Source organism: Salarias fasciatus, chromosome 10, assembly GCF_902148845.1.
Source record: "Salarias fasciatus chromosome 10, fSalaFa1.1, whole genome shotgun sequence".
In the NCBI taxonomy this organism is placed as follows: Eukaryota; Metazoa; Chordata; class Actinopteri; order Blenniiformes; family Blenniidae; genus Salarias; species Salarias fasciatus.
The window spans coordinates 7,065,761-7,086,639 of NC_043754.1; the positions used below are offsets into that span (position 1 = coordinate 7,065,761).

Below are 20,879 nucleotides of genomic sequence, written 5' to 3' on the forward strand. Positions count from 1 at the left end.
TTGATGCTTTCAGTAGGCTTTTCAGTTCATATGCTCTTCATCACCAGGCCTCTCAAGGAAATTTTACTTTCTACAGCACTATTCAGACTCAAGGCAATTTGCAGTGCTTTACAAAGAAATTAATTAAAGATAAGACCCTGTGATGGACTGGAGAATTGTCCGGGGTTTACCCTGCCCTCACCCATAAATAGCTGGGATTGGCTCCAGGTCCCCATGACCCTGAAAAGGATAAACAGCCCGAACATGAATGAATGAAAGCAATTCAGATTCTTTAATGATTCTGACTACGAATCAGATTAAAACACAGAGATTAGGGAGTTGGTTTTAGTTGTGATCATACTTTACATATGTGTCATTTAGATGCTCTTCATTGGCATAATCTGAGAGTGCGAATGAGAAGTTAGCCACTCTATCTAATTGTTGTGGTTTTTGTGTTCCTTCTGCTGACTTCCGGGTTCACGAAAAACTACATAACTGCGTCCCTGGCTGAGATGACGCACAGTTTGACGACGTAACAGCTGATAGGCTCCGAACCCGGAAGCAGGGAAGCTTCCAGCTAGCAGCTTGTGTCCGGTAGAATATGTGAACTCCTGATTGTTTCTGTTAAAATAACTATTATTATTCCTAACTAAGTTTACATTGCTCATTGTGGAGCTCGAAGTTTCCGTTTAGGAACGGCGTCGTTTAGCTGTCAGTCCTGAGAGGGGTCTACTGGTCTTTGTTTACCGTCTGGATCGTCTCAGCTGGCCGGAGGACTTCAGTATGGACGGAGAGGCGGACGGCTCGGCTTCGGTGTCTGAGGACAACGGGAGGAGACGCAGGGTGCACGGCATGCTGAAGCTCTACTACGGCCTAAACGAGGAGGGGAAGGCTGTGGAGCAGCCGGAGTCTCTGGATCCGTGCGACATCAATGGGCCCCATTTCGACCCGGAGGTCTACCTGAACAAGGTGTGGAAACACTGACAGCCACTGTTCCCCATCTGACCAGACTGTATCAGGTCTCAGACTTTCCTTTAAATCAGTGTTATGTGCTGAAGTGGGACTGCTAACTTTCAAAGTATGCAACCACTTAAGGATTTCTCTATTGTATTGTATTGTAAGTGTCCAGATCCTTTACATAATTACCATTGAAACTATGTAAACAGTGCAGAGACTATTTTGTGCCAACTTTGAAATTAAGCGCACAACATCATTGCGCATTGACAGACACACTATCATCAGCAGCAGATCACAGCTGGAGCTGCAGCTGGATCTGTTCTGACCCAGTTTCTGCACTTTTATATTCATTCATCCATCCATCCATCCATCCATCCATCATCGATACCACTGTCTTGTGCTGGAGTTAATCCCAGCAGGGTAAAGGGCAGGGTAGAACTTGGACAGGCCACCAGTCAATCCCAGGGCAAATACATAATCACATTCACACCTAGAGGGCAACTGAGGTTTACTGGTTAACCTCACATACTTGTTTTTGGAATATGGCTGCAAACTGGAGTCCCTGGAGGAAACCCACACATGCATGGAGGGAACATGTGCGCACAGAAATTGAACCCAAGACCTTCTCACTGCGATGCGACAGCACTAACCACCACTTGGAAAAATGAATCATAAAGAGTTTGGAGATGATGAATGGGGCATAAAGAGAAGACCTGTTCTCAAGAAAAATTCTTAACAGCAAAATTGTTCTTAACAATACTACGAAATTACAGTGCAAGAAAGTTTATTTACTTTACGCCACTGATAATGAGCTGTCATGTAGTATAATTCAAAAGGGCATAAAAATATGTAGTTGTGTATCGAATCCCAATTTTACAAGAAAATAAATCACAAACAAGCTGGAGTTCATTGAGTTCACACAATATTTTGTGGGAACAGCAATCATATGTTGTAATTTTAGTGGTTGAATACATTGTTCATTAGTAAGTTGTGTGATCATTATGTGATGTGTGTCCAGCTGAGAAGAGAGTGCTCCCTCGCAGAGTTGATGGACCAGGAGACCTGCATGGTGAAACAAATCCGTTCCTTGGACAGCGACATGCAGACACTGGTATATGAAAACTACAACAAGTTCATATCTGCTACAGGTGAAGAGGGCGCTCACTGCTGTTGAAATGCCGGCTGTAGTTTCATCAGTCACACCTGGAAAACTAAACTGTTTTTTTTTTTTTTGTTGTTGTTGCTTCCTTGTGTCAGACACCATTCGAAAGATGAAGAATGATTTCAAGAAGATGGAAGATGAAATGGACTGTCTGTCTGCTAACATGGCAGCAATCACTGACTTCAGTGCTCGGATCAGTGGAACTCTTCAGGACCAACATACGCAGATAACAAAACTCTCAGGTGAGACCTAAACCGCCATTTGGTTGGGCTTCATCTATTATCAGTGACTTATGGTGGTTACATTCATTTTTTTCCCCAATCTTGTCCTGTTCAACATCAGGGGTTCACACTCTGCTAAGGAAGCTGCAATTTCTGTTTGAACTTCCTGCGAGGCTCAATAAGTGTCTGGAGCTGCAGGCTTATTCCCAGGCAGTGAGCTCCCACCGCCGTGCTCGCTGTGTGCTGCAGCAGTACAGCCACCTGCCGTCATTTAAGGGGATTCAAGATGACTGCCATGCCATCATGGACAAGCTGGCGCAGGAACTCCGACAGAAGTTCAGGTGAGAATTTGATGAAAGGTGACAAAAGAGGCTTCTGATTCATTGAAAAAGAAGTGTGGATTAGTGTGGTCTATAAATACCAGAAATAAGAAAAAAACAATTTCCTACATCACATTTGTTGTTTGTAATCTTTCTTTACAAAATTTCAGTTTATTTTGTCTCACATAAGCCTGAAAATCCACTTCCATGACTCTCATTACAGCAGCAATCGGTCGATACTAATATTGCTATAGCACATTATTGTGTGACAAATAATTTGTTGTAGAAATATAATTTCGAGATGATGCAAAAAGCTTATCTCTTCCTTCCCCGTGTATTCCAACACTAACACTTCTAAAAGCAAGGAAGATAAGAAAATGGATTTTCTCCCAGTTCTTCAGCTCTACTTTACTTTTTTCATTAACTTGAAATAGATATCACTATTAGTATCTGTATACATTCCATTTTTACAATTGAAATTATTTCATATAGTTTGTTCAAGAAGACTAACATGCATTTTTTTACTTTTATCAATAGATTTGCCTATAATGTGCTTTAACTGTATTAATATTACAGTATTTGTTGAAAGTAACATTGAGGCTAACGCCTGTGTTTGCCATGCTTGCAGGGATGGTGGAACAAGTGCCAAAGACCTATCGGAGTGTGTAGAACTCCTGCTCCAGTTGGATGAACCAGCAGAAGAGCTCTGTGATAAATTCCTGAGCCATGCCCGGTCACGGCTGGAGTCAGACCTGCAGGGCCTGGAAGCAGAGATAAGACCGTATCCATCCGCCGTCAAAGATAGTTCTGCGCAGAGGCCGTCCTCCACCGCAGCCGCCGGATCTCCAGCTGATAATTCCCCCAACAGCAGCGTCCTTCCTTCTCCCACCTCCAACACCGACATCCTGGAGTTTATCGACAGAGGCTGCAACGAATTTGTGAGCAGCTTGTGTTTAGTAATTACGTCTTATCAAGAACTGTTTATCAACCACGCTCAAAGCGGTGAACTGGCTTCCAAAAACATTCCTCAAATGGCGAACGGTAAGCTCCACGCCTTCGTGGACGACCTGGCTGCCCGTTACTTCTCGCTGGTGGAGCGGAGGATACAGGAGGAGAAGAGCGTTGGAGACAACTCCCTGCTGGTGCGCGCACTCGACCGCTTCCACCGCAGACTTCAGGCCGTGGCCAAGCTGCTGCCGGGCTCGGACGTGCCCAACAAGGGCACGGAGATCGTGGTGCGAGCAGCGACAGAGCGAGTCAAGCAGTACCTCTCGGCGCTGCAGAGCTTCTACATGGACAGCCTGACAGACGTGAGGCAGGCCCTGGCAACCCCCCGGCTCTCTGTTGCCGGCGGCGCCGTGGCGGGAGGAGGGGTTCATCTCGGGGGGGCGGCCTCCGGCCGAGATGCCCCAACCAGCCTGCCAGAGCTCCTCTCCTCTCTGTCAGCTTCCATCCTCAATCAGATCAAGTCCGTGTTGGCTTCAGTGCATCTCTTCACAGCGAAGGACATTACGTTCTCTAACAAGCCGTACTTCAAGGTGAAGACTTTTTTGTGTTTTATCTTTGTTTTCCTTCAATAATCACCTTTTCTTTTTTCTCTAGTTCGTAGCACTCCTTCAATATTACCACAGCTGAAATTGCCCCAGTTGTTATTTTAGTATGGACTCAGTTTGTTTCACTCCGTTTTATTGCAGCCCAAATGACAGCTATTTCTGTGTCCTTGAAGGGTGAATTCTGCAGCCAGGGAGTGCGCGAGAGTCTGGTCGTGAGCTTCATCAAGTTTGTGTGCCAGTCTTCTCGCCAGTTTTGCGAGAGTGCTGGAGACAAGGGAGGTTCGACTCCTCCTGCGCTTTTATTGCTGCTGTCTCGCCTCTGCCTGGACTATGAAACCTCGACTATCTCCTACATACTCACGCTCACAGATGAACAGTTCCTTGCGCAGGTATTGAACTACAGAAATAGGACATGTTAACTCCAGAGAGGTTTGACTGATCTTCAGTGTTGCAAATCTTTAAAATGAGCTGCTTTCCCTCTGAAATGCTTATCCTAATACATGTTTTCTTCTCTCTGAATTTCCTCAGCATCACAGTCCTGTTACACCTGTCACGTCTTTATGTACTGAAGCCAGGGAGGCTGCACAGAAACTGCTCAACCATTATGTGAAGGTTGGTCCTTCGCCAACAGGCTTTATAGAACCAACATTAATCTGAATGCAATATATTAGATGGTGTATTCATCATCTTTCATTTTTGTCTTTTCCCCAGGTTCAGGGACTTATTATCTCTCAAATGCTCAGGAAAAGCGTAGAAACTCGAGACTGGGTTAACACTATCGAGCCAAGAAACGTCCGTGCAGTGATGAAGAGGGTCGTTGAGGACACAACCTCAATTGACGTGCAGGTCAGACGTCCCACGTACAACTTTCAGTGTTTCCTCGACCTTTTATCAGTCGGTGTGGTTTGAGAGCAGGATGCTTGATGGGTTTGCTGCACTACAGGTGGGCCTGTTGTATGAAGAAGGCGTGAGGAAGGCACACAGCAGCGACTCCAGCAAGAGGACCTTTTCTGTCTACAGCAGCTCCAGGCAGCAGGCCCGCTACGCAGCCAGCTACACTCCCAGGTTCTGCTGATACAGAGAAACTGACTTTATTTTGTGTGCTGACAACAATCTATGGTTCATAGTTGATTGTCTTTGTCTCTTATCCAATTTCAGCGCTCCCATGGACACCAATCTTCTGAGCAACATCCACAAGCTGTTTTCCGAGAGGATCGACATCTTTAGCTCGGTCGAGTTCAACAAGGTGAGAGCAGATCTCCGTCTGGTTTCAAATGAAAAAGCATCTCTCACATTTCACTGACTCATGTCTGCTTTCTACCCCTTCAGGTGTCTGTGATGACAGGAATTATAAAAATCAGCTTAAAGACATTCCTCGAGTGCGTCCGCCTGCGCACCTTTGGCCGATACGGCCTGCAGCAGATCCAGGTGGACTGTCACTACCTGCAGATGTACTTGTGGCGCTTCGTGTCTGATGAGAACCTGGTGCACTTCCTGCTGGATGAGATAGTGGGCAGCTCTGCCCACCGCTGCCTGGACCCTGCCCCGATGGAGCAGAGTGTGATCGAGGTCATCTGTGAGAGGGGTTAAACATGCAGCACAGGCTGCAAGTAAACAGCAGACACTGGAATCATGCTACTAACTCAGACACTTCTTTTATATTAACTGATTAATGTATTCTCCCGTGGTCAGCTCATTCAGTGGAAATATTCTACACCTGTTCATAAATATTTATGAGACATCTGCAAAATCCAAAAGATTAAAAGCAAGAATGTGGCTGTGGTCAGTCTGCATTTAGATTCCTGGAACCAGAATGATCCTAACAGATTTAATAATATATCAGAGAATTAAAAGTCTTAAAATGTGAAAGACTGAACTTCTGTCTGCAGCAAAGGGCTTGCCAGCAAACCCCCAGGTGTTGTATTTTTTAACTCATGAAGGAAGTATGTTAAATGTGAACAAAATCATTAACGGTTAAATCCAGAACAATAAAATCTCATTAGAAATACTTTCATGGGATGTTTTTTTTTTCTGTGATCTGAATGCCTTTTGATTATTAATATGTGAAATTAACTACAGCAGGTTTTGCCTTCAGCCTAGATGATCCTGTTTTTCTGTGCATGTGTCCATCATTGTCTGTTTCTGTAGAATTTTGGATGGCTTCTCTGTATATGTCTGAAATTAAAGTGTATGAATGTTTGCCTCTGAAGCTGTGTTTACTTCCTGATCAATACTGTTGAACGTCTTTCTACCTGCATCAATCATACACGAGGGTTTCAGTGTCGTTCAGGTGAATTTCACAACATCTGCAGCACAGTGGACTGTCGCCACCTGAAGAGCGCTTCTGATTGGTTGAAGCCTCTACGCCCCACCCTCTTCTGATGAGTTCGAGCGATCTGATTGGCTGAGAGACAGCTTCGTACGTGAGGAACGTGGCTCGTGGGGGGCGTGTCCACGCACAGGCCGTCGGATGGAGCTGGAGGAGATGCACTGAAGCTGCTTCCCGCTATCACGAACCGGACTCCGGTAACAGCTCCAGACCAGGCCCCGGTAAGTCTGTCCTCTCTCTGAATAGAAGCTGTTCGGTGTGTGATTTACCGCCATTGATAAGAGAAGCTTCGACACGTCCCAGCGCGTGTTTTCAGCTTCAGCAGGTCAAACGGCCTTTAGACCCGAACTTTGTTCACCCTGTCTGATAAACCTGCGCCAATATCACACTATTTTAACTTTCTCACGATATTTACAAGTACAGCAATGCTCATATCTTATCTATTGATGCTTAAACGTCACATTATTCATTTTGTCTCTTGAAATTGTTTAATATCATTACCACTAATACACCTGTAATAATCAGGGGTTTCCTGCACTTCCCTGATCACAGCTATTTCTTTCTTTATGCTCACTGTTTGCTAAGTTTGTGTGGAAGTCATCAACCACAGATTTTTACTTTTTCTTCTTCTTTTCCTACCACAATCATACAAACATGGGCTTTACTGGTGAACCCTAAATGACCTGAATGTGAGCATGTTTGATCTTTCTGGGGTCAAGTGGGTGAAGATGGATGACATTTAATTTACCTGTAATCTATTTTTAAAGACACGTGTTGCTCCTCAGGATAAACTAATGTTGACACCTGTTGTGGATGAAGAGGACAATTCAACCCTAACCCCCATCAGCTCCCTGGAGCGTCCTGGTGTGGCTGTCTAGAAATAGAATAGGTAAATGTAGAAAAATGAACTTCTTTAAGGGGATTAATAAGTATGGTTAGTTGTTCGTTATAATCCAAACAGAAAGACCAAATCATCCATCTTCCACACCCCCCAAAATCCACTCTGATTCATGCTGTATTTCAAGTGAATTGTCTGTTTTGTTTTTTCCTTTTGGCAGAATTCAGTGGTTTTATTCTTCATTTTTCATCTTTCTAAAAGTAAGAAATGACCAGGTCCAACCAGCAACAATACGTTATCACACCTGTTTTCACAGGAGTTTTAAGAATAGATTTGAGTCTGTGGTAAATCATCACGAGGGGGAAAGTTCTAAATACTCAAAGTAGGATTAGAATAATATTTAGTGTCTCCAGACTGTATGTACACCAGCTTCTCTTAGCAACGAATGCACATTCTGCTGTTTGGTGTTCTAAAGTAATGATTGTTGTTTATTTGCCCCTCCAATTATATTTAATCATGAATGAAATGTTTTGTCCATGTCAGTGTTTTCACAGGAGAGCAATAATGAAAGCAAGCAGTCAAGCATTGAAACAAAAACATGAGACAGAGCGAGAGTTTGGAGGAATCCTGGGTGAGTCACGGCATTAAATCCATTTCAGTTCTCATCTATCAGCTCTGATTTGCAAATTGTTTCTATTTATAAAAGATACATTTTTACACCACTCAAAGGTGTAACCATCAGGCTCAATGTGGAATTTTTTTTAATAGAAACTGACATCTGACATGAACCTGTTGAAGCTGTACTGTGAATAAAAGCAGATTTTATTATTGAAAGAAGTCAAAAGGCACTTTCTGCACAGCAGTGCTTATCATATCCAGACACTGTTAGGAGATTTACAAGACTGGGAGAATCCAGTAAAGCCTTTCAGAAGCCATGTTGATTGCTTCACTGTAGTGATCATCACTCGCTCCACAGGACTGGCTCCATCAACGCTGGACTGTTCATTACAGCTCTAATTGAGAATTATCACGTCCTCCAAGGACGGATTTGTCAAAGTCGGCGTGAAGTGAGAGAATGAATCGATTAGTGTGTGTGCGTGCGTGCGTGTGTGTGGTGCAGCGTCGATTGAAAAGAGCATCATTATCTATTTGCTCTCACTTTGTTTTTGAACCATTTTTGGGGCTTTGACAGTTAAGCCCTTCACAGAACTCATATCCTGCCAGCGACTCTGAAGTAATACACAAACTGTGATGCGGCTAATTAGATTTAATTTAATTGCTTTGCAGCTCTACAGTTATTTGAGATGCTTTTGAGCATCTCCACTCTGAATGCGGCGCATTGAGGAATCCGTGGCGGAGTCGTCCTCCCTCTTTGCGTCGTCTGTGTCTCAAGCTGTGGCTGTGTCGTGTCAGCGCTCCCGGTCTGTCGCCTCACTTTCCTCCGTTTCCATCTCCCAGGTGCCGTGTGCATTCCTGTTTTCCTCCCGCTGACGGTGCTTTTCCTGATCTGCGTGAGTCGGTCTCCGGAGGCCAGCCTGTTCCAGTGGCCGCCGCCCCTCCCGTCCTCCGAGCAGCTGTGGGACCCGGCGGCCGCCGCGCTGCTGCTGGGATGGCTCGCTCTGCACGCACTGCTCTACCTGTTGCCTTTAGGAAAGGTCTGACGCCTTTAACAATCTTCTTCAGCATTAAACTGACAATGAAACTTGCTCATGTTAGACATGGTTGTGTTAAAGCAGAGGTGTCAAACACAAGGCCCACGGGCCATGTGTTTGACATCCCTGTATTAACGCACGTAATCCTGAGTAAATTAAACAGTTGATCACCTTAGTGTGAAGATATTTTCTTCAAGTGTTGCATGATGGACAGAAGTTCTATAACAGTCATAAAAACATGACTGCAAAAAACTGTTGGTCACAGCAGAAGTGACTGGATGTTGACCTTCATCAGACGAGGAATGTGTTTTGTTTCTGCATTCAAAAGTTACATTGTTTTGCTTCCTGTCCTGATCGATGGAGGAACATTTTCTCTCGCACTGATGCTGTTGTCAGAGAGTGGCCATTGATTTTTCTCCCACAGCTCTCTGCTAAAATACATCTTTTCTTGATGGCTTTCTCTCTTTTTTCCATTTATTACAACAAAAACAAACTTGTAAAACATAAACAGGCGTCTCTCCGCCACATGACGCTCAGCACTTTGATTTCACAGCAGGCAGAAGTCTGGAGCAGACTTTCAATCCAGCGGTTGGAAAAGTTACTCTGTAAGATGGAATATCGACCACTCCTGTGTGGCTTGTCTCACTTCATAATAGTGGAGTGTTTTTGCTTCAGTTACTGATACACACACACAATGCTTCATGTTTGGCTCTGTTCAGATTGATGATGTGTGTGTGTGTGTGTGTGTGTGTGTGTCTGCAGGTCTCTGAGGGATTAGTCCTGAGAGATGGAACTCGCCTCAAATATCCCATCAATGGTATTGCTGCTTTTTTATTTTTGATTTGGACTACTACTACTACTACTGTATATCCATATTTTTAACTGTTTTAAGCCTTTCTGTCCTAAAGTAAGTGTTAAATTTGGCCGATAGCTGAGATCGACTTGTTCTCCAAAGCCTTGAATTCAATAAAGTAATATAGAAGGTAGAAGAAGGAGGATTTTCTGTTATTAGAGCCTGAACGGTGGTGGCTTTCAGCTGTAACATTTTTCTTTCTTTACAGAGATCTCAGTTTCTTTACAGCATCATTATTGACTTTGTGTTTGCTTGTACACAGATATACTGACAGGTACTGTGTGCTCTCTGCCGCTGATTGGGGCTTGTTTGTACCGCAGCACTTTCATGGTCGATAGTTAGCACATTTTATCCACTTCAACAGTCCCATCGAGATTCACACACACACACACACACACACACACACACACTCAAAGCAATGGAAGCTGCAAGGTGCTCGCCCTCTGTTTAGAGCAGGGCTGTCAAATACATTTTAGTTCCAGGGCCGCATGCAGCCTAATTTTATCTGGAGTGGGTCAGGCCGCTGAAGTAGAGGCTGAATTTGAAGTTTTTACTTTGTTGTGATTCAGAGTGTACGTGATGGAAATATGTTCGCAAAACCAAAAAACTGCTACTTAAAGCGACCACAGTCTTAACAGGAAGACAGTGAAATGTCCAAAAAGCGTCTCCTGTAGCTGCTGCATTACGTTTTCTCTCATCCCAACAGCGTGGTTTTGAGTTGCGAGGCGACTTTTTCCCATGGCAGCTTCCCCAATATCTCAGCTCAGGTCTCTTTAAATTTCTTTAATTTTTTTTTGTACAATTTGCTTGTTTTTGCAGGCCAGATTGGAGCATCTTTGGCCCACAGACCGTATATTTGTCACCCCTGGTTTAGAGCAGCCATGTGTTCAGTGTTTAGTCCAGGTTCACTTCATTAGTTTGTTTTAACTTTTAGAATGAAAGAACAAAATTACCGATTCCTCATTGTTGTCTGCTGCTGCATAATGAGTGAAACACACACGTTCAGCTGTGGCGGGTGTGTTGAGGTTCAGGATCGGTCCTCTCAGCCCAGCTCGGCTGTGAATTTTTCTACTCGCGTTCAGTATTGAATGTATTTGAAGTATAAATGCTTTCTCCACAATCGCAGCTCTGACTAGAACAGAGTTCTTTATTTATGGTTTCTTTTGTACGTTCCACAAGCAGCGTTTAACCTCTTTCCGCTCTGACCTTGAGCTGAAGTTTACTCCATCACTGACACACTCCTCCAACCATTCCAACTTTTCGCCGGCCTCCGTCGGGCTGCGTATCTCTCTCCTCCAGGCTCCGGCGTTGAGTTTTGTTTGTTTCCGTCCCCCAGGTTTTCACGGCCTCTGCATCACTGGTGTGCTGCTGCTGCTGTTCCTGGGGCTCGGGGCTCCTCTGGGGCATCTGTTCGAGCTGCTTTTGCCTCTGGCGGTGTGTGCGATCGCAGTGTCGTTCCTGCTCTCCGTCTACCTCTACATCCGCTCCTTTTGGGCTCCTCCCCATGCTCTCGCTTTGGGGGGCAACACAGGTGAGGAGTTAAAGTTCATCAGCAAAAGAACAATGTGCCTGAAAATGCTGTTTTTAAAAACAGCCCCTGCATCTGTAGTCTTCGTTTTTATGATCCGCCTGAAGATTCTGCTATTCCTGTGGGCAGATATCTATCAGCCGAGTTCTCCGGGAGCTTAGCAGGCGCCGGGCATCCGTTGAATACTCACTTTCAAGCGGGCTGACCTGCTGTAGCAGCTGCTTTTTTACTCTGCTGCATGTGAAGGCAGAATGCTGAGGCTCAGACTCGGTGGAGGCTGCTTTTATCAGACGCTTCAACAGTGTGTTGTTTTTACTGCTCTGCTGTGAAATCACATGCAGACAAAATGTGATCAAATGTGATCGACAATTCCTGATGTCTTTTTATGTTTTGCCTCATATCCACTGATTTAGAAAGTATGGCCAGTAATCTTGTTTGTAAAACATTCATGCTTCTGTTTCTCTGTTCAGGATATCCACTGTATGACTTCTTCATTGGCCGAGAGCTGAACCCCCGCATCGGGAACTTTGACCTGAAATACTTCTGTGAACTGAGGCCGGGTCTGATTGGCTGGGTGAGCTGGGCTGCAGCACCGACCGTCGGCTGGAAGCTGCTTTTTATCTTTCGGTTCAATCTGCACATTTGTGCTGTCAGTATAATGAGGTTTTAATTCAGTCTTTCAGACATCAACAAACAAGGAAACAGTTTATCCTCATCGGCCACTAGGTGGCGCTGTGATAATTTCTCCTGAGTCACTTGTTGAGTCTGAAATAATCGATGTTCACACACTGTTAGCACAGCTTTCTGTCAAGCGACCAATGACAGGACACTATTGGAATTAAGTTTTAAGTTAAATGTAAATGCAATTTTAGCAATGAAAAAATGGAACCAGCACTTTGATCTAAATAAAACAGCTGTTTTAGACGACTGGCATGTTTTAAATACAGTATTTCACCACAAACAAGTAATATTGAAGTTCTCTGTCCATTAAAAATAAATTCAGTTTGTCATATTACAGTGTTTTAGTTCTCACATCTCTCTTCTGTAAGATGGAACTTTATAAGGATGTTATTGATCTTGATGCGTTTCACCCCTGAAAACAGGAGAAAAACCTTCCCCCCCCTGCAGCAGCTCAGTGTGAGAGCAGATTTCCTCATTTCAGTTCTGAAAAGTTAATTTTTCTCCACAGTGAAGCTCGAACTCATTACTGTCAGAGAAATGTAAACATACAGTCGAGTGGGAAGACTTAAATATCCGTCAGTTCCTCTAAACAAGTACAAAGACAGTGATTAAGCCGTTTTAAACTTCAAACCCTCTGACACAAATAATTAAGGAGGCTGTATCTTGCAGTTTCCACATTCCTACCTGTTCCTACTGTAATTACTGTGTTTGAGCTCAGAGCTGACACGTAGGAATAAATTTGTTGTGCAGAGTTGTCCGTTGAGTTAATTAATAGTGACGTTCCTTATTTGGGATTTCCAGTTCGACCAACAGGTGGCGGCGTCGCCCTCCTCTGATCTCCGTCTTTCATTTGCAGTCTGGTCGTCTGCCACAGTCAGAAACTTTCCTCCCTGAAGACCTGACACAGTGAGAGATTTGTTGGAGGACAGGGGAGCACATCATTATCTGTGTCTGAGTCATCAGACCGAGAAAAGACTAAATATAAATTTCCCAGAGCGATTTACAAATCCGAGAGAGAGCCCTTCAAGACTGGCAGAAAACAAAATCCAGCCGACAAAAGCGCTCGAGTTGTGTGGAAAAAGCTCCACGTAGCGAGTCTTTTTCACCCCTTTGTGTTTACAGTACAAAACGGAGAAACCTTTGCACATCTGAACATTTTTAAAGCCGTGTGCGTAGGAGAGCTCCGGAGAAGCTTCCACCAACTGGCTACAGACAGTGTGTGGGTTATTTTCATTTCCTGCTGAATGCTCAAACTACTTTCTTCTAACATTCAGCATTTCACAATTGATGTCAGAAGCAATCGAGCATGAAAAGGCTCCAGCTACTACGGCGCATCAATCAGTTGCTCGGTATTTAGCGCTGGTTTTTATTCCTGGCTGTGATTCTGTTTTGTTTTGAAGAGCTTCAAGACTTTTTCTGTTGTGAAATATTTATTGTCTCTGTGCATTTCTCTTTATCTTTAATTCAGATGTTGATGAATGTGTGTTGTCAGACTTTTGCTGGTAGCTAATTGTTGTGCATAGTCGGAGTTAGTCCGCAACGTCGGGAGAAACGAGGACAAACCTCTGAGTGTTTCTTTTTTTTTTTTTTTTTTTTAATAGTTTTTAGTCTTCAGGCTTCAGCACATTCAATTTAACATAAACGGGAAGCGGAGCGCCGACTGGAGTTGAAAGTGTCGAGGCAAAGCCACTTAAAGAAAAACACTGTCCAAATAATTGCAGTCTGTTTTGTTTGTTGATAATAATAATTCTAAAACCACAGTCGGTAAAAACATTAGAGAACCAGAAAAACAGCCATGAATATTTATTATTTTTTGCTGAATGTCAGCATGAACTTTAAGGCAAATTGAGGAGTGTGATTTTGTCATTTCTGACCTTTTTTTGGATCAAAGAAATGAGTCATTCCAGTCGTGACATAATTGTCAGATTATTTCACTCATTAACCGTCGATGGATGTTTCTTTTTCGTTTTAAAGAAGGGTGCATTCGAGACAAGTCGCAGTATATCACAGGACTATTGCACACATGCACAATTATTCAAATTGAAGGAAACCAGAGGAAGGAGAACATGCAAACTCAACACAGAAATATAACTTTTTAAAGTTTTAGTGGCTTCAGTTATTAGAGTGAGTGTGCAGGTGATTAATGAGACGCTCCGTTCCTCCTGTCTTCCCCCTCAGGTGGTCATTAATCTGGGCATGCTGATGAAGGAGGTGGAGCTTCGAGGCTCGCCGTCGCTCGCCATGATCCTGGTCAACAGCTTCCAGCTGCTGTACGTGGCAGACGCCCTGTGGAACGAGGTGAGGAGGTCGACCGCGCCGCGTCAGCGTCCTGCTCCTCCGTCTTCGTGCTCTGAGCTGCTGAGTCTTGTGTGTCGCGACAGGAAGCCGTTCTGACCACCATGGACATCGTGCACGATGGCTTTGGCTTCATGCTGGTCTTCGGCGACCTGGCCTGGGTTCCCTTCACCTACGGCCTGCAGGCGGCCTTCCTGGTCGTTCACCCGCAGGAGCTGACTTCCCTCCAGGCTGCGCTGATCGTCGCGCTCAACGGTGACTGTCGTTTTCAGAAACCGTCCCGCTGAAAAATGCTCGGTTTACAGCTGAATGTGAAGGAAGGAGGTTTCCTCTCTGCCCTCAGGTGTTGGATATTACATCTTCCGAAAATCTAACTCGCAGAAGAACCAATTCAGACGAGACCCCACTCATCCAAGTGTTGCGAGTGAGTCGTTTTTCACATTTTCTCATCGCCTCTGATTCACTACAAATGCACTGAAATCTCCTTTTCTCACATGTTGTTCCCCGTAATGCGCCTCAGCTCTGGCGTTTCCTCCCCGGACGGGGACGCAGACGCAAAGCTGCGATTTGTGAAATTGACTCTGCTTCCTCCAACCCTCCTCGCAGGGCTGGAGACCATCGCCACGGCAACCGGGAAGCGCCTGCTGGTGTCCGGCTGGTGGGGCCTGGTTCGTCATCCCAACTACCTCGGGGACCTCCTGATGGCCCTGGCCTGGTCCCTGCCGTGTGGTGAGGCACCCGACCGGCTGGAGCGCAGCCTGAGCGTAGTTTGATTAGGAAATGCGGACTCATCGTCTCCGTCGGAGTATCCGTCCCATCCAGACATATTTAACTTTGAAATGACGGCGCTCTTACTGCGAGATATTCCAACATCTGTGTTCCTATGTATTCGTTATAAGCAGTGCTGATGCGATGATGGACAAAATTTATTAACTGGTAACGTAACTTAGTGTAGAAACGGAGCGAACTCAGTAGATTACACGTTAAAATTACGACTTAAACACTAGAGAGTTCCGGTATATTCTGTGATAAATAATTTTCTATCCCAATATATGCTGTAATATTGCCCAGTTCTAGTGTGAAGAATAAAAATCATCAACATCCCCCTTTGAGTCACTCAGAAATGCTAGAATAGATTTTCAGATTCAGTTTCTGAAGATCCACAGTAAATTACAGCGCGACTCTCACACGCTTTAAGCCGCGCACATCCAGCTGATTGCGTCTCCCGCTGTTAATCCCCTGTCTATCGAGCGACTGAACGGAATGATTGAAACAGCGTGTGGTTCAGTCTCCGTGTCTCCGCTGCACCTACCAGCCAGGCTCGGCGAAGCCATCTGCTCGCCGCGTTCGAAAGCTTCAGCTGATTCGTCTGATCCCGGGACTCGAACACGCGCTGCGATTGACCGGCCCGGACGATATTCGTGCTCCGACGGCCGTTAATCAAAGTTAACTGCAGACGTCCTGATGGTATCAGATGCAGCAGAAAGCGACGCCAGCGCCAGAACTAAACTGCAGTTTGAGGCTTCAGATGGAGGTTTAAAAAAAAAAAAAAAAAAGATGGACCATGTTCAGATTTACCATCTGCTTCCACCTCAAGCTGTTTCGAGCATTGTATGTAAATTCATCTGGAACAACTGCTTCATTCTTGCCTCCTTTCATTCATTTAATCCCCAAAGGCTCTGGCGCTGTGCAGGCTGGGATTGTTAAATCCTGCGTTCTGAGGAATCACCTGTGATTTACTGGAGAGAAACACCGTGACGTGGAAACTGTCGCACCAAACTTTATAAAATCCATTTCTGTCAGTGTTGTAAATTTATAAGACGACTTTAAAACAGCAGCTTTCCTGATACTTCATCTACTTCAAGGCTTGACAGTTTCTTCATACTTAATGCAATGATGATGCAATGCTTTTTAATTCCCAAAAGAAAACATACATTTTCAAAAAAAACTGAGGATTGTGATTCTGTTTGACTTGATCCCTACGAAGTGTGGGTCTGTCTCATATTAAACTCTGTGTTGTAGAAATAAAAACACACCCAGCTTTACTTACCGATGGCTTTAATAGATGATATTTAAAAGCTATCATGAGATTTTTTAATCGGAGCGTTTTGACTTGAAACGTGGTGTAAATGGAACAGAAGCTGTGAAGTTTCCCAGTGCTGAATATCAGCTCTCCCACAATGAAATGACTTCTTTTTTTTTTTTGTTAGAATAGCTTAAACTCAAACAGAAGAGAGAGAGAGAGAGAGAGAGAGAGAGAGAGAGAGAGAAAGGAAGCTGGAACTCTCCTCTGAGTTTCCACTCCGCTCTGTTATTGAGTATTATTGTTTGTACCAAAAAGGTATCGACGCGCGGCGCCCAGTCTGAGCCATTGTGTTCCCTCACATTTCCGTCCTCATCTTTTCCGATAATTGCACCTTATTTGCGATTGATGTCTCCACAATGGAGGCAGCCGCGCTCTGTTCTCTCTCGCCGGTGTGTAAGCCGCCTCACGCCGCTTTGAAAAGTCACTTTCCGAAATAGTGACTGTCAGACTTTTGTTAAGCTGACACACACTTCTCATTGGTATTCAGCCCGACGTGACTCACTCATGCAGCTGCTTTTGTAACTGAGATGTGCACTTTAGTTTCCGCCTTAATTGCTGCTGCAAAAGTCACAAACTGCACTCAAAAAAGAAAAAAAAAATCTATGATAGAAAATTCCACTCAGGTGAAAGAAGGGCTTCAACACAAACAGCCTCAGGTAGGCAGATTTAGATCACCGCGAAAGAAACAAAAGATATTCGCAGTAAAACACTGAGTGCCCTCTGAAGAAAAAATGACCAGCGGATGAATCAGCGCCGAACATTAGCAGCTTAATCAAACGGTATTCACTGCAGGGTTTTGTTTTCACAGCTATGTGCAGAAGAGGCTGCTCTCTTGATTACAGCTTGTTTGATGTAATTCACATCGTGCTGATTTACAGTCCCGTCAATCACCATGCCATTAAGGTTTTTAATAATTCCTCCGTGCTTTGTTTGCTCTCTACCCTGTAGGGTTCTCGCATCTCCTTCCTTACTTCTACGTCATTTACTTCGCCGTCCTGCTGATTCACCGGGAGGCTCGAGACGAGAGGCAGTGCCGAGCCAAGTACGGCCTGGCGTGGGACACCTACTGCCGGCGCGTCCCCTTCAGGATCTTCCCCTATATTTACTGAAACGGAGAGCCGACCGGAGAAACTGGGACCGCAGTCTGACGCCGCACACCGCCAACTCAGCAATAAGGTGGAATGTAAATCCATCAGTGGGAAATTTGGAAGTTATACCGTCGACGGTGCTGCTGCTGAGAGTCTTTTGATCAGAATTCATTTATAGATCGATGGATCATTACTGCTCATTCCTCACATTCTGAAACCGACAGTCCGGTTTGCTAAAGTCACTTTAAAGCAGTGGTTTTCAAAGAGAGCTTGTACTTTGGCCCGAGACTTCGGGATTTTACATTGCATTTGTATTTTTTGCAGATTGGTGCAGTAATACAAAAACTAAACTGAAGTGAAATTAATCAACATGGAATAGTTTTCCAAAGCCTTTCCTGGGTGTAATCTGTAAATTAAAAGTTTCACTCTTCAGAAATGCAGCTGAGACCATTCCCTCCTCACCAGCCACCCTGGTGTGTGTGTCGCGGGAGTGTGAGGCGTCACGGTTCACGTTGAGTTCATCCTGCCTCACTTTGACAATCACTGGTTTAAAAAGTACGGTTCAGTGAGAAACATTCTGATTGCAGTGAGACCAGTGCACAGAAACAAAAACAGATTAATGAGTGCCTTTTTTACAGTGTCTTTTTGTGTTTTTTTCAATATGAAATAAACAAATTTAAAACAGCAGTCTTGTGATTGCTCTTCTGAGTCAGTTACTTGAATTAATCGGAGCTCCTTGCAGTTTTGTTTTCGAATAGAGGATGAATATCTGTGTTTGACTTGTAGAAAAACAAAACACATCCTTTGTGGAATGTAAAATATATTTCCCAGGACTGAAAAACCCCTCAGCAGCCACGTTCACACACACTCATATAAAGATGGCCGCGAATAGCTGTGTCAGGGTCTAATAACCTTCTCCAACCCGCCGCCGTCGTCCTGTTTGAATGGATTTTCCCTCTCCAGCCTGCAGGACTCGATAGCAGATGTTCACAGAGCCTCCGGGCTCCTTCGGCGGCTGCCAGGCGTCGGCTTTGAATGCGCTCCGCTTCAATTTACTGGGAAAGAACAAAAAGTACACGGCGTTTATTAGTACGAGTGGAAGAAAATGGCCTCGGCTGGTGTCGAAGCAAATGTTCCTTGTTGAAGTTTTTCTTCCTCGGTGCAGGTGACAGGCGACAGGCGGCGGGGAGGTGTTATTACTGAGCAGGTGACATGTGGCCACATCTCTGGAAATGAAGCTTCGCTGATAAGTATGAGGTGTTATTATCCTGGAGAGACCATATTGTGATGTACAGAGAGAGGACACACTCGGCTTGGCCTCCTCATGCTTAATTGATATGCTAATTGTAGTCTTCTAATTATATGTATGTTATATAAGTACAGGTTCAGGTGTATGAATGACTAATATCTGTGTCTCTCTGCAGTGGAACAATGGCAGAAATAAAGCCGCTTTTGTGTAGGAGCAACAGAAAATAACCATCTTTAAGTCAAACTAGATAAAAGTTCATTAAAGTAAAAATCTCACTTTATAAATCAGCGGTTTTAGTGAAGTCTGCGTGTCTCCGACCAGCTCATCGACACATGCTGCTCTGTAGTAATATAATCAGATTTTTCATCCATTACTGTCAGAACATTTTGCAGAAAATGTATAAAGATGTTAAATGATTGAATTAGAATTAAATAAAATCTAATAACTGCAGCCAATGAAGTCGTTTTACATACATTACTGCATTTTTGGGGAAATCAACTGGGCTTGTCGGTTTTATGCCATTTGGCTTCTAAAATTAGAAATAATGAATGCAAATAGTCATCTGCAGAACGGTTAAAGTCATGCTTTTAAAAAACATTTTACTAATATACGGGATACACACTCTACACAAACACACATCATTTGCTGTAATGGGGACACTAGCTCATAAGAAAAATCCTCCTTTCTATTGTGTTATAAGGTTGCTGCTTTAGTGCTGATGTGTTTATTTTTCCTTTAATTTTCCCCCAAAACAAACCAAGACCTCTTTTTCTTTATCAGCAGGCGACGGCGTCCCGCCTAAAAATACTGTTTGTATGGTATGTGGCCTTTTCCATTATAAATCACCCTGCGAGCGCTGCACACCGGCGCCTCTTCCCATGCAGTGAGGCGTGTGTGTTTGTGTGTGTGTGTGGACGGCAGCGCACTCTGCTGCAGCTTAATGCTAAATCCATTTACAGTACAGCTGGCCTCTGGCCTCGCCTACACAGGCTATTTTGTGTTGTTTTTCATATGCTAAGTGCCTATTAGGTCCAGGCTTATGCAATGCCATGAAAGTCTACGTGGAATGTAGATTCAGACTGAATTATAAGATCCTAATTTGCATGTATCAACATGTCCGTGTCCTCACACAGCTGCCGTGGAGGACGTTTTCCTCTGTACACATCTGGTTTTCAGGTTTGACTTGTGGTTAAACTTATATTTACACGTGATTTACGATTATTAAAGACATTACAACACAATGTTTTTTCCATAATGCCATCCAAACTCTCAGCCATCCATCTTCACTTGGTTTTTAAGATTCAGCTCAGACCTCAGTAACTGTATTGCCCGAGTAGCTCAGTTAGAAGGATTGAACTTGTCTGATAACATCAGATCTGTGTAAAAATTGCTCATTCTCCGCATATTAATAGGATGTTATGAAGATCTTTCAGGCGTTAAACCGCCATTATCATCGGTATTAGAGTAGTCCATCATCAGGAGCATTAGACAATGTCATGATCATTACGAAGTGAAAAAAAAAAAAAAACCTCCAATCTAAAAACCTCAGAGCCTCATTCATTAAAAATATCCTTTGATTTGAGCATAAAATTGAATCTGAAAATTAGGTATGAGCAGACCTTTTCTGATTGAACAAAGCCCATTACAGAGGATTCATGCTTCTGTCTGTAAATTAACCTGGAAAAGCTGCAGGAATTACTCCACCGTGCACCGCCAAGCCTCTCTCTTACACGCATAAAATCTTATTATAACTCCATGTTTTTGAATTGTTTCACGTCTTTTTCAGACCTCGGAGTGCACAGGGAGTTAGCGTCGGGCTGCAGCTGAAAGTGATGGATATTTATTGAAGCCAGACCACAGCTGACAGTCGGAGTGAGTCACGCTCATGGCTCTGTCTGGAGAGACGAACCACTGTCCAAATAAAAACACGACGTGTGAACAGGTTTGACACATTCCTGGACACAAAAAGACACTGTCGGGAGAGCACATCTGCTCCACCGTCCTCCGAACAATCTGATATCCTCGTTTTGTGATTTGAGGGATTAGTGGGTTTAATAGGAGCGCAAGATCCATTTTTATAGACACGAT

At 44.1% G+C, this 20,879-nt stretch overlaps 2 protein-coding genes across 3 annotated transcripts; both read left to right on the top strand.

Annotated features, from left to right (window-relative positions):
* The first annotated feature begins 544 nt into the window (after positions 1–544).
* vps51 (VPS51 subunit of GARP complex) lies at positions 545–6,395 on the top strand. Its single transcript, XM_030101332.1, has 11 exons — positions 545–948; positions 1,955–2,084; positions 2,194–2,340; positions 2,441–2,660; positions 3,268–4,177; positions 4,366–4,581; positions 4,721–4,804; positions 4,904–5,038; positions 5,136–5,257; positions 5,351–5,438; positions 5,522–6,395. The coding sequence occupies exons 1-11, from the start codon at positions 763–765 to the stop codon at positions 5,780–5,782; spliced, it is 2,499 nt and encodes an 832-aa protein (XP_029957192.1). The 5' UTR covers positions 545–762; the 3' UTR covers positions 5,783–6,395.
* Positions 6,396–6,666: 271 nt separating this feature from the next.
* On the top strand, positions 6,667–18,176 carry tm7sf2 (transmembrane 7 superfamily member 2). Of its 2 annotated transcripts, XM_030100912.1 has the most exons (12): positions 6,667–6,742; positions 7,307–7,410; positions 7,903–7,990; positions 8,818–9,014; positions 9,774–9,828; positions 11,201–11,395; positions 11,863–11,966; positions 14,252–14,371; positions 14,455–14,623; positions 14,712–14,792; positions 14,975–15,097; positions 17,403–18,176. In XM_030100912.1, exons 3-12 carry the CDS (start codon positions 7,924–7,926, stop codon positions 17,561–17,563), a joined length of 1,272 nt encoding a protein of 423 aa, XP_029956772.1. In that variant the 5' UTR covers positions 6,667–6,742; positions 7,307–7,410; positions 7,903–7,923; the 3' UTR covers positions 17,564–18,176. The 2 variants fall into 2 exon arrangements, with proteins under 2 accessions (XP_029956772.1, XP_029956771.1); XM_030100911.1 differs by lacking the exon at positions 7,307–7,410 and having other exon boundaries at positions 6,670–6,742.
* Positions 18,177–20,879: the final 2,703 nt, after the last annotated feature.